This window comes from Hylaeus volcanicus, chromosome 3, assembly GCF_026283585.1.
Source record: "Hylaeus volcanicus isolate JK05 chromosome 3, UHH_iyHylVolc1.0_haploid, whole genome shotgun sequence".
NCBI classification, from domain to species: domain Eukaryota; kingdom Metazoa; phylum Arthropoda; class Insecta; order Hymenoptera; family Colletidae; genus Hylaeus; species Hylaeus volcanicus.
In genome coordinates, this window is record NC_071978.1 from 25,943,107 (window position 1) to 25,961,365 (window position 18,259).

General features: G+C 40.2%; 1 protein-coding gene across 3 annotated transcripts in view; it reads left to right on the forward strand.

Annotated features, from left to right (window-relative positions):
* LOC128873658 (neuronal acetylcholine receptor subunit alpha-7) overlaps nt 1–18,259 on the forward strand; it is a 266,898-nt gene that overhangs the window by 87,137 nt on the left and 161,502 nt on the right. For all 3 annotated transcript variants that reach the window (XM_054117370.1, XM_054117367.1, XM_054117368.1), the window contains exon 4: nt 376–420. In XM_054117370.1, coding sequence (XP_053973345.1) covers nt 376–420 — 45 coding nt within the window. The remainder of the gene's footprint in view (nt 1–375; nt 421–18,259) is intronic.

Genomic DNA, 18,259 nt, shown 5'->3' on the forward strand with positions numbered 1-18,259 from the left:
TACTTTAGTATGAACATTATATGTATATATGTACATACGTTTACTTTTTTGCTATTTTGAATTGGCGATTTGTCGACCACCACGTCACGAGCACCGTTGGTCGCTTTCAGGAAACGAAACACGGTTTATCGCACGTTAAAATTCCTAGCAAAGATGAATGGTTGTAGCAAGATATCGGTGCAATATTTAAAACGACGAGAAATATGGCGTATATAAATATTTTTAACTTTGGAAATCGAGGTAGTTTCTTTTTTTTATAACAAACAGTGTCAATGGCCTTCAGACGTAACAAATAAATGCATATAAAATATTTGAAAATTAATAGAAAAATACGTATACAGATGCAATAATAATTTATCACTTCTCGTGTTTCAGGATGAGAAGAATCAAATAGTAACTACGAACGCGTGGCTCAAACTGGTAAGTAAACATGCACAATATGAATTAATAATATCGCTAAATTAAGTGGAAGTCACGATTCGTCTTAATTTGTCGATCGTCACACCAAAACCCCTTACAAAAATAATTCTGGAGAGTCTAGTCGCAATTTTTATTTCTTGTGTTTAGACGGATCGCATAGCGTGCTGACTATGTTATTTTAAAACGCGAATATGTGCAACGCAGACTCCGTAAAATATTATGGAGAACATTATTTCTATTATAATAGAGGCGGCTCGCTGCGTTCGATTTTAACGACCTTCGTGTAACGGTCTGTAAAAAACCTTGCGGACTAATAGAATCGATTTTTTATTTACATTGCGTTCACCAGACGGGTTACCAATGAAGCGGAAATGCGGATGCAGTTGTCGGTATCAGTTCCTTCGTATCGAGTGCTTACTACAGTTTCCTCGATTTTTCTCTTCTTTTCTGGGCTGAAGGTGAACCACGCTGCCGGCTCCACAATGTGGGAAAATGAAAGATGTTACTCGTACCTTTTATTCTTACGCTCGAAACGGATGCAATTCACACATCGGGCAATTCAAAGTGCATTCGGCTCAATCGAATATTTACGTAATTCATATTTCGTCGATTCCTTACGTCAGGTCCACTTTATACGTGTCTCTAGACTTCGAGACTGTACATATCAGCGATACGAGAGCTCGCGGAACCATTTCTCGAAACGTTGATCCCAAAGTAACGTCGAAGTACGCGTTCAAAGCAGCCCGCATTTCGTAGAAAGGGACGAAGACAATAAAAAATGTATCCGCCGCGTTATCCCAGGGAGTACCGTAGACGGTTGTTAAATAAATTCACGTGCTCGCCCATCGCACGTAAGTCGAAAACGTCACCGTTACGCAGCCACCGTCGGCTTTTCGTTTCCATTCCTTTATTCGAAGCAGCAACGTCGGAAAACGTGCCCCGACCTTTTCATCTCGACCCAACCGGGGCTGCAGAAAGACGCAAGAGTGCATCATTCTGCTTTCTCGATTTTCTCGCATTCCCTTCGCCCTACGCCCCCCGCACGCCTTACCTTCCACCTGCTCGCGACTGCCAGTCGACTCTGTTTTTCGTCCAACGTTCCCTACGCTCCGCGACGAATCACCAACGAGGGAAACGCGAAAAGAATGATTGGAAGACCCTAAATCGACTATGATGCATGCACTCTCGTGCCAACTCGATCGGGGGATGAAATGATGGGAACGCTCGCGAACCAAGATTGATTCTATCTGATCTATTTGATTTGCGTTATCGGCGGGACCGATGGTCGTTGAGGGATTGGGTGTACCTTTGATAGGAAAACGTATACTGGGAAATTTGAAAAGGATGTCACTGGCGTAAGGTTCAGGAATTGATTTATAGGAAGAGTGTACAAGGGAGCATTGGGAATTGTTAGAGGTGGCTTTGTTTGATGTTGGTTGGTTCAACTTTAAGTGGTATTTTTGACGTGACGATAGAAAAATTAAGCACACTTTAGGAGTTTTTTTCTTAGAGTCTATAAAAGGAAGAAGTTTTATATGACAGTGTTACGTCTACGACACCTTAGTCGATCTCATCGATACAGCTTATCTAACAAATCCTGCCTCGGACGTGATGCTGTTACACGTTTGTTAATCAGTCCACGAGAACTCGATAGTATATTACTACCTAATTTGGTTCAGCAGATTATCTAAGATTAAGTCACATCTAAGACTGGAGCCGTTAGATAAGCTTTACTGATGAATCTAACTAACACATTCGGGACGAAATGTAATATCGAGTAACCCTGCTCTATGTACGCAAGTTACTAGAATCATTAAATCGTAAACTAACTGGAAAATCACTTCAATTTCTCAACAACCATTTTTGCATAAATTTGTGTAGAAGTTGATCAGTCAATATCAATCAGCTTATACAAATCTCTCAGAAAGAAACATATTAATAAACTCTTAAATTTTCATACAGAATATCCCATCTATTCTGGCTTCTATCAGTTAGTCGAAAAATTAACTTCCTGTTCGCTAAATTTGCTTCGCTTCAATTAGCTACCGAACAGATCTTTTAATATTTCAGAAGCTATTTTGATCAACTCCGTTCACGTACTCTTCCGATAGTTCACGACCTAATTCGTGGAGATATTTTAGTGATACAGTCTCAATAGTATTCCGTTGTTTACCAGTGTGCAAGATTCATCTTCCAAAGTAATTTATTAACTTCGTTCAATGAACGAGGGAGTGATTCCCAAGAGCTGGAGCCTGACTCAAGCTTAAAGTTTCCCATCGTATGGCAGAAGAACGGGCTGTGATTTATAGTGACACCTTATCGTCTTCTATGCAGGTTATTGGATTTCTACATTCAAATCGAAATGACATCAATGGTATAATATATCAACGCGAACATTATTCAAAACTGGAGACAACCAGGGAGGAATTGTTAAATTTCAAAGCGGAGACGCGTGTATTTTAGGGACGAAAGTTTCGCGTAAATTTTATTCGATACTCGTGTCTGTGTGTTCTTTTAATCCACTGACAAAATAATATTTATTCACGCGAAAACGATCAGTAGCCGTGTTCTCACTACGCTTAAAATGATAGCCCCCTTCGACTTTAGTTGCCAAGTTGATTAACGCCACGAATACTACACGTGTCTATACATGGGTGAAAATTTGATTTAAATGCATGGAGTTTGATTAATAAAGTTCGTATGACTCAGAATTCCCCGATGTATCTAAAATTCCAATTTGAAATTAACCAGGAACCTGAGTGGCACTTCAGAAACGATGATGTGAACTGAAAGCAACAATAGTACGAATAAACATCTTCGCGTATATTCTTTATACCTGAACTTATTTTTAGCATCTCTAGAAATATATTACACCAATTAATTAGTTACCACATTTCAAAAGTTTATGTGAAGTATCTGTAAAAAGAAACATGAAAATTGCCTGGAAACTAATTTGAAAAAAAAAATACCTTTTTTAAACATTCTGCAAAGTTAATTCTTGAACAATATCTGGAAAAGTCCAAAGTAAGCTGACAGTGTGTGCATGCTATACAAAAATGAAGGATGTACTTGTATTAGCAAGTAGGACGACGGAATGCAAAAGCTTTCAATCTAAGAAATTGTAGACGAGATAAAAGTATATAGGTAGAATAAAAACACGACTACGTTCTCCGTGAAATTTCGACTTTATTTAGTATATTGGAGTCTTGTAATAACTTGCGGAAGCAAAAACTTATATTGCAGTCTCGTAATACCTTACCAAGCAAGATATCCATCGATGAAATTATCTCGCGATGTTTTTATTATCCCGTTGAAATTTATTCCCGACAATTTTCTTGGCTCATCGTAAAATTTTCAACCGTAAAAAAATCTTGTCACAGTAACCTGACGTACGTAACATACTTTTATTCTTATCAAGTTTACTAATCGGTATCAAAATGAAAAAGCCATAAATTCTTTGTCATTATTACAGTTCAACATTTACGAATTCCTCGCATAGCTCCCGAAACATTCAAACCGTAATATCATTATTTATCGCCTATACCTCGAATTTTCTCCCTCGGTGCAAACGATTCGAATTGATTTATGCGCATTAACGATCTATCGCACCCCTACGTTCGACTCGCGATTTTTATCCATCCGTTAAATCACGTCGTGTCGATATCATCCGCCTTTCGAGTTTATAGCTATTTTATTGTCTTCGTAGGAATTGATTTCTGACCGTTGTAAAGGTTTCCTTCCTACCCCCGCTTTCGAGCGATTCGTCACATCATTTCTTATCCCCTTTCACTTCGTCGCCCTTTTCCTTCCTTCGGACCTCTCCGGAATCCGATTGTGTCCAAACTCTTTTCGTTCTGCTTTTTGTTTGGCTGCCCGTTTCCCCAGCGATCGTCGCTAACCCCTTCGAGCAAGCAGCGAAAATCCCTCTCAAACTATCGGGATCGATCGACGGAGAAAGAAAAAAGGAGCAGGTGGGGGGGGGGGGGAAGGACAGAAACACGGAAACTTTTCGAGCAATTAATTATCTCGTGGACTACCTCGCGGATTTTACTGTGGTCTGTTCCCGTAATCGCGGAACATCCGTTTCGTAGTTTAATCTATTCCCGCCTTCTTGTTCCTGGACATGGGAACCTGGATATCCGAAGGATTGTGCGGTTTCTTCTAACCCCTGTTAATTAAATCGACGTGAATTTGCAGTGGCTGTTAATTAATACTTTCCCAGTTGGTATTTCAACGGTCCAGGGTGGATAAGAACTGGATAACGCGCTTCCATTTTTGTGCAAACTCGAGAATAATAAAGACTTCTATTTGGTTTCATTATATCTAAGGCTTCATTCGAGTTGTCGTTTCATTACGACAATTAAATAATTCCGTATCAAATAAACAGAAGTCCAACATCTATCGTTCCCAAATACCTAGCAAAACAATTTCTTAATATATTCACCTATAATTGATTTCCGTGTTCCGTTAATTGCACGCCGCATCAATTTCGATCGCAATAATTACTTGGCAACGAATTCTGCCCGGCGATCAGATTCAAATGACCGTAAAATTTCAATTTCAATTAGCACCATTGTACTGTAGCCCGCAAAATTCCAGGCTAGTTGCAGCGTCGACAAATTCGACGGCAGCCGATTTCCCGTTCCTCAAGTGTCCGCGGCATTAAAACTACACGGGGAAATTCCCGGCTAATGACAAAGTTTCGCGGAAGAGTATTAATTCCCGCGGCGTAGGTCGCTTTGAAGTGGCCAATCAAACTTCCGAATGCATTAAGCTAAATAGAATTTCGAAGCAGCGCTTGAACGGTACGTGACTGGGTTAATTCATAGGCTGTTATGAAATATCCACGGGCGCCTCTTGTACACGGAGACGGACACACGTCCGTGACGGGATGGAATCTTTTAGTTTGGGGGGAGTGGCAACTAGTTGCGGAAACTTCGTTGGACCTGTTGAAACTCGGTGTAATTCATCCACGGAAGAGGGCCGCTGAATAGAGCGTAGGTTACCCCCTGTCCTTTCACCGTGAAAAGAGCGAGAAATGCACGGTTAAACGATTCAATTGATACGAGCTTAATCTAGATTCTCAGCGAGGAATTCGATATATTATAATCTGCTGGAAATTTGGCGGTGGGTTTCATGAACGTACACGCGGCCGGAATATTCGCTTCTGCTGTGAAAATTATGCGGACTTCTCAGAACTAACAGCGATTTTAACGCGATCGGCATGTGTAAACTTCAAAAGCGAGTATTTAGGGAGGAATATATAATAATAATATATCTCTTTTTGCTTTGGTTTGGTGGCTTCATTTAATTTAGGTAAGTTTTTCTCAATAGACACTAGGGGTGTGAATACTTACGGGACTGACTGTACGTAGCTAGAAAGTAGAACAAATTGAATAAATAATGTAAAAATAGAGATACGTTTCAGTAAAACATAATTTCTTTCTTTCTTTAGAGAAAGATAGATCCCCGAAAGAAAAATTTCTGTAGAGAAATAAATGAAACAATAGCTCCGCGAATTACACGCGAAACAAACTTCTAAATTTGTTAACTCCTCTTGCAATTAAGACTTTTCGTTATTTATTTCTGACTCGAGCCTTTTGTACCAAGCACGAAAAAAAAACACAGTTCACAAAGGTTTGAATTTCATCCTGACTGGTGTAACCCGTGGAAAACAGCATGGTGCCGCGGGTACAGTGGAGGAAAGTAACGATTTTCTCGCCACGACAACAAGTTAAGGAAATCTCACGCCAAGCTGAATAAGTTGGGGGCCTGCGCAACGTGATGGTAGGAAAACGAACCCTACGGGGCGTCGTTAGGAGCGACAAGTATTAATAACCAACGATACAAGGGAATTGGATTGTCCGAAATCGACGTAGCTATTCGTTCTATCGAGATCCCACGAGATCCTACGGTGGATCCTTCTTTTCTACTGTTCCGCTCAGGAGCTCATAAATCAGTCTATCGCGACTACTTGAATTCTCGTGCGGATATCGGAAGTCGTGCATTACTCTCTACAGAGGAACGAATTCCTTTGTAAGGGAAAGATTTACTCGGTGTGGCTCTCTTTGCCGATGTATCGATTAAGGGCGGGCCCGTTTATATGGTTCCGCGTTCGGAATCAGATAGAATTTAATCGAATGTCACCAACGCGAATGAAATTCGCGAAAAAGCGAGAATGATGTAAAGGGAAACATTGCTTATCGAGTATGCATAACATAAGAAACGTAATAGAAGTATAGAAGGTTCGACAAATTCGGAATCAATCACGACAGCGTGCTCTTCCTTCGCTATCTTTTTACGTTCTTCACTTTTTTTTTTTATCTCATAAGCCGTTCCTATCGAAACGATAAATACTGGCGACCGTGCAATATATGGACGAGGAATACGTTATGCCGTCCCGGCTGATATATAGCGAGTACAGAGTCGTTAAACTCCTCCGTAACTCGGGACGTCCAAATGGCTGCGATAGATCAGACAGCCAGGTATAGAAATCTTTGTATGGCCACCTCGAACCTTCCTACGTCCGAAATGTAACAAAGAACGGTGGAAAGTTACACGAGGTATCCGGATGTTTATGTCGACGCAGGGGCTTTCTATCTGGTCATTCGTTAACGATCGACGACGTCCTCCAGGCGTTCGAGGAGGATCTCGATACTGGATGGTATTGCGTTTATCGAGTCGGAGTTTCTCCAGCTGTTCTACGAGCCAGAGGTAATTCCACGTGCTTCTGTGTAACGGCCTACGTGTCTCGGGAACAGCCAACAAAATTTAAACGTGGCCGAAGGATCCGCACGTACCAGAGACACACTGGTTGCATCGGGGACGGGCAACCTCGTTGCGTTAATATTGATTTCGGTGTGTATCGTAAGTCCGATATAAATTTTAGCTAACGCTCCCTTTTTTTGCGTTAGTTTTGTTCGCTTGTCGATACCGCAGTATTAAATATTTTGTGGAATTTACCACTCCTCCTCCAGCGTACCTGGCGTTGTACCTAGGGAATATTATTATTATCTACAGTATTATTTTTGCCTTGGGCGCCAAGATTTAATACAGATGTGTAATCTAGGTTATAATTTTGATAATAAAAAGTGCTTACACATTAATTCCAACCAGAAATTATAAGATAAAATATCTCGACTCTTCCAACGCCTTCTATCACTCCAACACACCGCTAATATTTGCGATTCAACGCCACAAAGAGGCTATTCATCGGCAAACCTTTGATCGTTCAAGAGCCCACTTCAAATTGTTATCCCATAAACATCTTCCCACATCCACTTGGCGCATTTTGTAGGATCGGCTCGGAGTTTGACAGCCCTCTGCTCTCGCTCCCAGCGTTTTACAGAATTTGTTCGCACGATAAATTTAGAGAGTATGCAAATATTTGCCTGTACAGAATTCGAACGCGTATTTTTCTTCCGGCCGAAAGAGCAGCCGTTCATTCCATGTACTGTGATTCATGGGAGTTTGTGAAATATTTCGAGAATTCCGGCGCGAGGAGGCTGACGCACGGCTGAATTTCCTAGATCGTAAGTCAAATCTGTGAAATAAAGTTTTCGTCGCTGGCCACTGGTATTCGACGGGATAAGAATGTACCCGCTGACCATCTGATTTGTCGTCGGAGTTATCGTGGACGGGGGCCAATGGCGTATAGAATTTTTCGGGTGAAACACGACACGCGCCTGTCGTATGCAGAGCTGTCGCAATTTCATTTCACTCAATTTCGACCCGTAGGACTCCATATACACCTGTATACCAAGTTTTATCATTTTGTCCCGTTACATTGGATCTGACGTTTTGAATTTCTAAATTTTGAGTTCGGATTTGGAATCAGCGACCCCAAAAACCCCTGTATACCAAATTTCATCAAAATCGATCGTCAGGAAAAATGGATATAAATGTTTCTCTTTTAAACAACTTTGAGGGGTATCTCAACCAGGAAATACAATGTTTACTATTATGTCAAGGAATTTAGATGGGTGAGGCGTCCATCAAATACTACAATGTTTACTAGTATTTCTCGGAATTGGAACGGCCTTGCATAAGGACGCTATATGTATATATATGTAGGTCGGAACGCCTGTCAGTCATTTAAAATTGTCTATAAAATAAGAAACTTTGAGATGTCATAGCTCAGCGTAGAATCGTCCGATTCGATTCTAACAAAAAGCAAATTAAAGGGTGGAATTTCTACTATCTAATAGGTAGTTACTTTAATTGCTAGATACTCTTAAACAATTGTTTTTTTTAATAAATCGGTTCTCGAAATGATAAAGATTTGTTTCGTGTGGACAAAAATGCTTATGGGTGATGGAATAGTTCGAAGATAGCTTCCTATCAGCTTTCCGCGGGAGATTATTCTAGGTCATTCAATAATGACCTAAATATTTTGGAGAAACATACTCCGAAAAACGACAGAGACGAGGACAAAAGCCCCGACGACATTTTTCGTCGACTTTCCTATAGAGGGACGTGTGTACAGAAAGGGTGACCGATCAATAGTCAATCAAACGGGCTTCCGTGCTAATCGCTTACGAAACGAGTTTACTGTCGACGGAACTATTCATTCCCTTCCGGTCTAGTCGATCCAAACATTGTAGACAGACTTCATCAAGGACAGCGAGCGGCGAATTGGGTTTGCGATACGAACGTGACATCTTCGCCATTTTTGAGATTACACGTTTCTATGCAGCTACAGTTTGCTCGGTAATGATCCGGAAAATTTTCAACTGTAATAAGAAGACACCAATTCTGAAGTTTCATCTTGTTTCGATCGATAAAATTTCAACAAAACAAGCGGTTCCGTTAGAAAAGAAACCTAATCGTACGCCGCACGTGCATCGTTTCACTCGCGGAGGGAGTGGAGGTGCCAGAAAACAAATCTCGTTGCACTAGTCGATTCTTTACTTTCCTCCACTGTTCCCAATCTTCGGGCGAACGGAAGTTGGGACTAGTTCCAACTGCATTACCGACTCCGGCGCATTAAGAACAACAGTAACAGCTCTGGCAAACATTGCGCTTGAAATTCGGGAACAGTTTTCGACGAGCACGCTGTAAGAATGCTAACCGAACCTGTTGAACGTTTCTATCGCTGCGATTCAGCCTCTGCGGGCCTACTCACCGATGAGAGACTGCACTCGATATCTAAAATGCAACGTTTCATGTCGAAAAACAGTGCGATTCTGTGTCTCTATTTTCTTCCTTCTCTTTATTACAGAATATAAGACACCTGATTATAATAGTAAAATGAATTCATCTCGCGTGTCAGACTAATATTCCACCACAATCAATACGTTGATGTCGTAATTAATACTCTGTCAATTTAATCAGTTTTCTACTAAAACGATAAACTGCTGTACTCCCCGTGCTCTTAATTTTGTTTAACGATACAGAAATCAAGTATACTTCGTTGGTTTTAAGAGCACTTACTGCGGTAGTAACAGTTAACTTTATTGATTCAGTGTTTCGTCTAAAAGTGTCAGCGGAATGACCGAGGCGTTGAATCGATTAAGTTAACTATTACTGCGACATGGAATGCTCATAAATCCGAAAAGGTGCAATTGATTTCTAGATTATTAATTCCTTGATTTTAACCTCTGTAACTCAGTAACATTGAAACCCTAATTTTTCCTCGTATATAAGATGCACACGTTTGCCAATTATTTAACTCAAAAATAAAAATTCATTGTCGAATGGAACCTGTTGCGCAAAAGTGGCGTAATTCAACAACAGATTTGCTTTTCCGCTGCGTAGACTGCCAAGTAGATTCGATATCCAGGTCACATCCATTCGTGAACTTGATTTGCATCCAGGACTTTTAGCGGCGTCGAAAGAAAATTCCCGATGGACGAGGAAACACCGCGCGGCTACATTTCATCTCCTTTTTTCTCCCGAATCGCGGACTAATGCTATCCCAAAGTTCGTTCTTCACAGTGAACTGGGATTTTAGCGAGCAACGGCGTTTTCCCAAGTGCATTCTGAGAGCTTTCAAATCTTTCAAACACTGTCGTACATCCCGGAAAAATGAGAGGATCAAGATTCCCTAAGGTGCTGTATAATGGGTTAGGTTTAATGAGGTTAAAGCGTGCTCTGCCTTCGCGTTACCTCTTGTATAATTTTAATTTCACGTGATGCAACAAGGACGCGAAGAAATGTGAAATAAATTAATTGCGATGTAAAGTATCTGCCGGTCGCGAATGTGTTAATATAGAGAGACAATTACGCTTCTATTTAACGATCGAGTCCCATTAAAAATAAGACTATGTGAAATCATCCGAGAAACAAGTATTAAAAGCAAGATTAGCTTGACGTGAGTGTTCGTGATTGCATCGCAACGTTGCATACAAGAGAAGTTTATCAAAGAGCCTTAACGATGCAATTCCGCGGCACCCACAGCAGGAATATTTGATAATACGGCAAGGACGATACCGCTAACATGACGTTAAAATTTATTGTCGACTAGGCGGAAATTGGCCGAGGGAATCGTCAGAGGGATTAATGCACTTCGTCGTAGCAGCAACGGATTCAAATTTTGAGATAACTATTAAAGTGCATAGAATATTCCATTCCATGACGCATAGTCTAGCACAATTCATCCAGGAATAATTCCGGTACATATTTCAGAGATGAAACTAATCCTATGAAGGAGATCAACTTTAAACTCGAGTAAAATTTAAACAATTTTTATGAATACGAAATTAATTATTTATTACAATTTTCTGATTTCTGATTTTATGATTTCCAATAAGTTTTATTCGCTGTCTCAATATTTGTATAATGTTCATTGTAATTACAATACATTGTTCTTTCGTATGATTTTACGATTCCGTTATTAGAGGAATATCTGCTCACCATTTGACGCTTACGGCGCCAGCCTTGCTGACACATTGCTCACTTGCACGTTTCACTGTGAAAAGGCAACAACGTTTAACATGACGTGAGACGTAATTAATCCGTCCCCTTGGATGATACACCATGACGAGCTGCACGGCAGAAAATTATTTGGTCGTAATATTAAATTAACTACCACTTTTGGTCGAACGTGTTATTCGGGTTTGCTAACTGAAATTAAGAAATCTATCCAAAGGAAGGACGTCTAAATGAATGCATGAAATTCTTGCACTAAGAGTATATAAATTATTTTTCTTTCAACTTTAATTTTCCGTCTGCTACATGAAACCTTTCTTCTGATAATTCAGCTGCATTTTCATCAACGTTCTCTCAGAATTCACAACGAGAGTAGCGTTTTCGAGAAACTTTTGTTGTTATTTGGAAAATATTCTACAAGCGTTCCAGTAATATTCTACGAGCTTTTCCCTGTATTTCCCAACAGGTTAATGTTTTCCGCGGCACTCCCTTCCAACGAGGCAACAAATTTTCTCGAGGTACAATTGCTACCTCCTCGTGGAAACGCCGAGATGTCCTAGAAATAGGTATCCAAACTCCGGGAGCTTATTTTACTTACCTTGAAAAGAAAAAAGTCGGCACGATCGTTCTTCGGGAACGCTTTCCCCTTCGTGTTCTACATATACACTTAACGTCTGCGGTTGAGTTTCGCGAAAATATGTACAAAGTTCGCAGAAGTTTGATCAGGGGGAGGGATGTTACTCTTCCTTTCGCTTTACACCCTGTCGAGCTGATTTATTCGATCGTTGCAAGTACTGCTTTTCGTGACTATTAACGCTGTGAAAACGATAGCTGTATCTCGTCTTTAATATCGTCGTGCATTTTTGGAAAGTACAGTCGTACGTAATCTGCGAATTTTGTGTATTTATCATACAAAGGAATACAACAAACACATGCTAAGCACGATCAATCATTTCTCTACCATTTGATAAAATTATGACTTTCTTTATACTGAATTTTATCCTTTTGTATACTTTGTCGAATTTTAATTAAAACAACCTTCCAGCGTGACGAATAGTAATCACTGGGATTTTGTAAATACATCCTGGTCCAACCAATATAATAGAGCGGACTGTTGAAAAGAGGAAATCAGAGATTGAAAATACGTATTAGCAAACGGTTACGTGAGCTCAAGATTACAAAGACCTGACGTTGAAGAAAGAAAGTACATTTTCTTTGAAGCATAAAGCCAGGCGAGCAGGTCCGTGCAAACTTCAACGAGCGAGCCATTTCAAAGAACACAGTTCGAATGTTACGACCGGCGTATTGTTAAAAGTATTAGGTACGCAATGCTCGGCGAACATGAAAGGCTCCACTTTGTCGCGCGGGATCATTTTTACCATTTAAATTTTCCCCGTTTTAAAAATAAAAATATACACAGCGAAACGCGTACTTGAAGCAGCGTTACTGGGATACATTTACAGCGGAGAAGTGCACTTGAAATCAAGGCGGTTCGGGCAGTTTCGCCCCGTTGGAATTGCTCGTTTGAAACTTTTATCGAGTAGCCAAACGATAATAATAACGCGGCATTCAGCGTAGTCGGAACGGCCACGATGTCTTTTGTAAAAAGTAAACTACACCTGTTAATCGCAAAAGGTGCTCTGCAAAGTAACGAAAGATTCCGAAGCTGCTCGATAACGCCGGATAAGATTTCCTCTCGATGGGAAACTTAAATTCGTGTGCAATGAATTTTTATCTCCCTTTCGTCTTTTGGGAAATCGTTTAACGCACTGGTTCGATATGAAGGAAAGTTGAAATTAAATTAGCCGAGTTTCCTCGCTGAGGAAGATTATGTCTTTTGTGGGAAAAGTTATTTCGATACACTTCCAAAGGTAAAGAATTGTTATTTTTAATCGTGTATTAGAATATACGTAATCCTTGAGATAACGAACATCTTTGATCACTGTTAATATGCCTCCTCGAATTATTACCCACCCCGCTGCGCTGTTAATGGTAGTCGATTCCTTTGTTTCGCTGAACGTCAATGATTATACGTGACGTTATGTCGCGTACTCTGATTAATCCTCGCTTTCAAACGTCAAATTCAGTAATAAGGACGAGGTTAGGCATAGAATACAAGAGAATACGAATTTGATTGGAACAAATCGTCTCGCAAGAGGATGATAAAGCTTCAAACACAAACTTTGCTTGTATTTTTTAACTACTTCCTCCAAGTACGCTTGCTGTGTGTACGTACTAAAATGGGAGGAATGATTATAACAGCCATTAGTGTGCGATGAGACGAAAAGAATTGCGTAAATTCGGTTACGTTTTCGTTCAAACCAAGTCATCAGCAACAATTCAAAAGATCATTTATTGGGATGAAACTCGATTATGGGGAACTCGACCCTTCCTGGATAGTTGGAAAATGGATCATGGTGGTGGATCAGACGAGACGAATATTGAACATTTCTCTCCGACGTGATTGGAATGGTGGATGTCACTGGAAATTGGGAAACGACGAACACTGATATCTTTTCGAGACTACTTTCGGATGATTTATTCGAAAAGGATACCTGTGGCCTTTTCAAATTGTTTACTAAGACTTAATATTATCACAAAATTGCTTTATTAAATTTCTCTGAACGTTTCGATTGAATTACTGCAACGACTAGCTTGAAAATATAGAATTAATCGCAATAACCTTATAAACAAAATCAAGAAGTGTATCTAATCTGAGCTCACGAACCTCTCCTACATATCCTTAAATAAAACTACCCCAATCTCCAGAAGACGATACGCTCTACTATCGACGGATTGGTTACCAGGACATGCAATCGGCGAGCCACGCAACCGCTGCTAAAACTTTCAAACAGCAATACGTTTCAATCGTGCGCGCAACTCTAACCCCCCAGGTTCCGAACAACTCGTGATATTCGGGCTGCAATCTCAATTTCATCAAGCAAGACCCGTCCAAATAGAGACGGAAAGCCTCAGTACGAAAGGAACTTCGATAAGATAAACGAAGCACGAATGGATCGTCGCGTAAGCGCCCCGGCATTAAAAATTTCGTTTTACCTCCGCGTTGGAACGCTTCGCTCGAAACGTGTACATCGACTGATCTAAAATGCGAAAGCCAGCCGAGCCACGTTATTCCACCACTCGTGGAACCCGTGTGTGCCGCGACAACGTCCTCCATTCCATACATTTAGCGAAGACATTGTGCTAACACGTGACCGACATGTTCCTACGTGATGATGTTACGTGGGCCTGTCTCTCCTTACGCGTCCTCGTGATTGGTGCTCCGCTTGTTCTTCCCGAAGGATGAAGAGTACTCCCCGTATACCATCGCCAATTTCGCTTCCAGCAAGCAAAGACGAAGCGCGGAGCAATTATTTTGATAGCACGTCGATGTACTCCATCGCTGGCTGATAACGGTTAGCCGTGTTTGCACGCGCGCCATGAAGAGATGATGCATCGTCGTACGTGTTTAACAATTTCTCGCTAATTCTCGCGCTAATGCGACCCATTGTGGAATACAAATTAAAATCCAGAGAGGATCATCGGAGACGACCAGAAAGCGAGTTTCGAGTCGTGTTGAGATGTCGATGGATCGAGCTAGAGTACCAAAAACGAGGACGAAAACAAATCCATGAATATATAAAATTTGAAAAATGAAGTACACGTTACGACATTCAGAAGAGAAAATCCTTTTCGGTAATGAAACGTATTCTATGAACACCCTGCACGAGTGTTGCTAAGAGCAAACAAGTTTCGCGGAACGCAATCAAGCAATGCGAGGACACATTAAGAAATATTATAGCTGAAACGTGACGGCTAAGTTTCAAACATCTCTAGAACGTTCGGTGTTTTCTGAGTAAACGCGACGCCGGTATTCGGTTGCGTTATTCCGCATGCTCCGGTTGCTCTTCCGCTGCTAATGGAATCCTTACAAAACATCTGCAGTGAAAATTCGTCGTTAGTTATCTGTCGCGCTGATCCAACAACTTTGGAACGCGGCACGTAAGGAACATTTTAGGCGAATCAAATTACGGTATTCATAGCTGAGAAAGTTTTAAAGTGGATGTCTAGGTTCTGAAATAGTCGTGCCATTAAATATCGCGCGAGAACATACGAAATCGAAATAGAAAGGTCGTTTTAAAGCTGTCAGAGGATGCATTAAAGCGTAACGAGATTACTAGCGCGAGGCGAAGTAGATTACAAACACCGCTCGCGCTTTTTACCATTCGGCATTTATTAATTCGCGTCCACTTTAACGCGTTCGTTGTGTACATCGATAAATATATAAATATTTTGTATAGATTAAACGCGGGTGAGTTGGACAAGTACCGAATTATTAATTACGAGAGAATACACAGAATTGTAGGAACGATGGTGGATAAATTAATTGGTCATTAGAGCAATTACTGTAAATAAGTGTTTGCTCGAGAGTCTGTTTCTGAGTATGATTACAGCCACACAATCGAATAAATAAAATAAATTCTTATTTCAGTAATTGCTTTAATAGCCAATTAAATCATGCACCATCGCTCCAATTATTTACACGTACAGCAAAAACACTCCCATACAGATATTGTTGATTGCTTAGTCGCAAAATTATGTGGAAAAATGCTGCATCGGTGATCATGTAATTAACTAACATAAAATTTAACATCCACGTAATCAAAGTTAAATAGTTTCTGTTTAAACGTTTTTATAGATTCAAATGAAAGACAAAGCTTTTAATGAAAGTATTGATGCTTTATATATTTTCACTTCCCTGAACAAATACGATCTTTCTCGGTGCACCGCGTGGAAGCTCACCCAAATCCAAAAAGGTCCAAGAGCAATCATAGATCTAGCGTTACATTCGTCACAGTTCGTTGTTTATAAGTTACGCTTCATTTGTCGACTGTCTAGACGGGGTGAAAAAAAGAAAAATATGCATTGCTGAAAAGCACAACGGTGGTTCGACGGCGAATTTTTCGGAAACGCTGAAAGCTCGCATTCAGCCGCAATCTGTTTCGACGTTCAGTCGCCCAGTCTGTCGTGCGCATCTGAGTTTACTACAGCTTCGGCTGAATGCATTGCACGCGAATGTTTCCACAGGAGGGATTCAATGTTTTGTGCCCCGCGAACGTAGACCTCGGTTCGAATTATTTTCAACTTCTCGCGCGCGCGAGCTGTAGTTTTAAACGTGCTTTCACTTTTTCCCTGTGGAACATTCGAACACTGCCGGGACTTTTTGCGGAACCAGCGTTTCGGTGGTCGTTGAACCTTTCAGAGAGTTATTGCTATTGTTCGGGAATGCACTGATCATTACAAGGGATCACGTGTCCTTTCAATGGGAGATGTATCTTCTGTACTTTGTAATTTCGTGTTTCTTTGTGACGGTTTAGTTTTTAACCCTGCACTCCTTTTATTCGTTGGGAACGATTCTTGTGTCTCGAACATGTGACTCGTCAGCTTCTGTGTACTTACAGAAAGTATGTACGAGAAATTTCAGATATAGGGGACCAGATGAAATTCGAGGGAAAACGTAAAAAGAACAAATATTGAGAAAATTAATTTTTACAAACTCATTTTTAAGGAGGACTTTCTTCTACTACTGTTAACATTGAAAGTTAAGGCATTTTTCATTCCTTTGATGAAGCATCGATTGTTTCTCCACTGTCCATGGACGCCATGTTGTATAAATCAAGGTATTTATACTTTTCAAATGCTCATATGCGTGCAAATGCCACTGTCTTCTCCTATTCTTATGCTGAATATAAACACATTCGTAAGCAGCCCGCGACTGCTATCTACATTTCCGTATCTATATTTAATAAAAGATGAAGCTGGAGGAGACGTATCGACATCTTCACGACTCGGTCCACGAATAAATGCAGAATATATTTCGAAACAATTCTTGTATTATCAGCGTGTCATGTTTGGAAAAGCTGGCGCCTATATTATTTGAATACTTATAACGTGATTTGTCAATATTTTGTCCAACTGAGTATTTGTCAAATCTCTAACTTGTCGAAGAAGGGCAGAGAATTTGAAATGTACCTACATCACTCAGATAATTCAAAACGATGACTTTTAGAATTTAATGTAGAATCCAGAATCCAATTTTCTCATGGGAAGCTTCAAATTCATCTGACATGCGTGCTATCGAGTACGACTTACACGTCCGACTTATTACAATACTTGTCACTTCAACGTGTGCGGGTGATTGGTCAGTAGTGATAGCAGCTCGGTATTATTTGTTTCAAGAGGTTTTAACTACTTAGAAAATTCGATCAATGCACGACAAAGAATAGCACATTACCATCAATGCTGAAAAAACGTCAACGCAAGTAGAAATATCGGGTAAAGGTCAGATATAATACTCGAAACCTTCTCCATCACACACGAACCTCAACAAAATTTCAGAATTTATTTTCTCGATCTGAAGTTTGTCATAAATCTTTATTTTACATATTTTACTTATTTTATCTTTCAGAATTCTCTCCTTTTAGGTCGTGCGCTGTTCAGCCTCGATGGCATTCGATGACGAACTATGGCATGCCATAAAAAGACCCCGTATAATATCATGTTCTGCATCGTATCCTTGCACTGATCTAAGCTGTGTATAGTACGTTTACTTTGAATCATTTTTAACCCAAGGCGTATGAATGTAAATTTGACGTACCATACTTTCAGATGACTTTTCATACAGGAATGGATAAGCTATGTAAATTCAGTTTTGAAATTCATGTCAATCTAGAATAGCCAGTCCTGAAAAGAAGTTATTTCTGTAACAAATGTAAAAACAGTAACGTTATAAGGGATTAGACGAACAGAATTACTAAAAATCCCAAACTGCGAAAGGAAATATTTAATTCCAGAGCTTCCATTATTTAAAACTCAGACGAAACTGCTCCTAGAATCCTCTAAATACTACTTCGACGCAACATTTCGAAATAAATACCATTAACATTTCTCACAACGTTCTCCCAGCTGT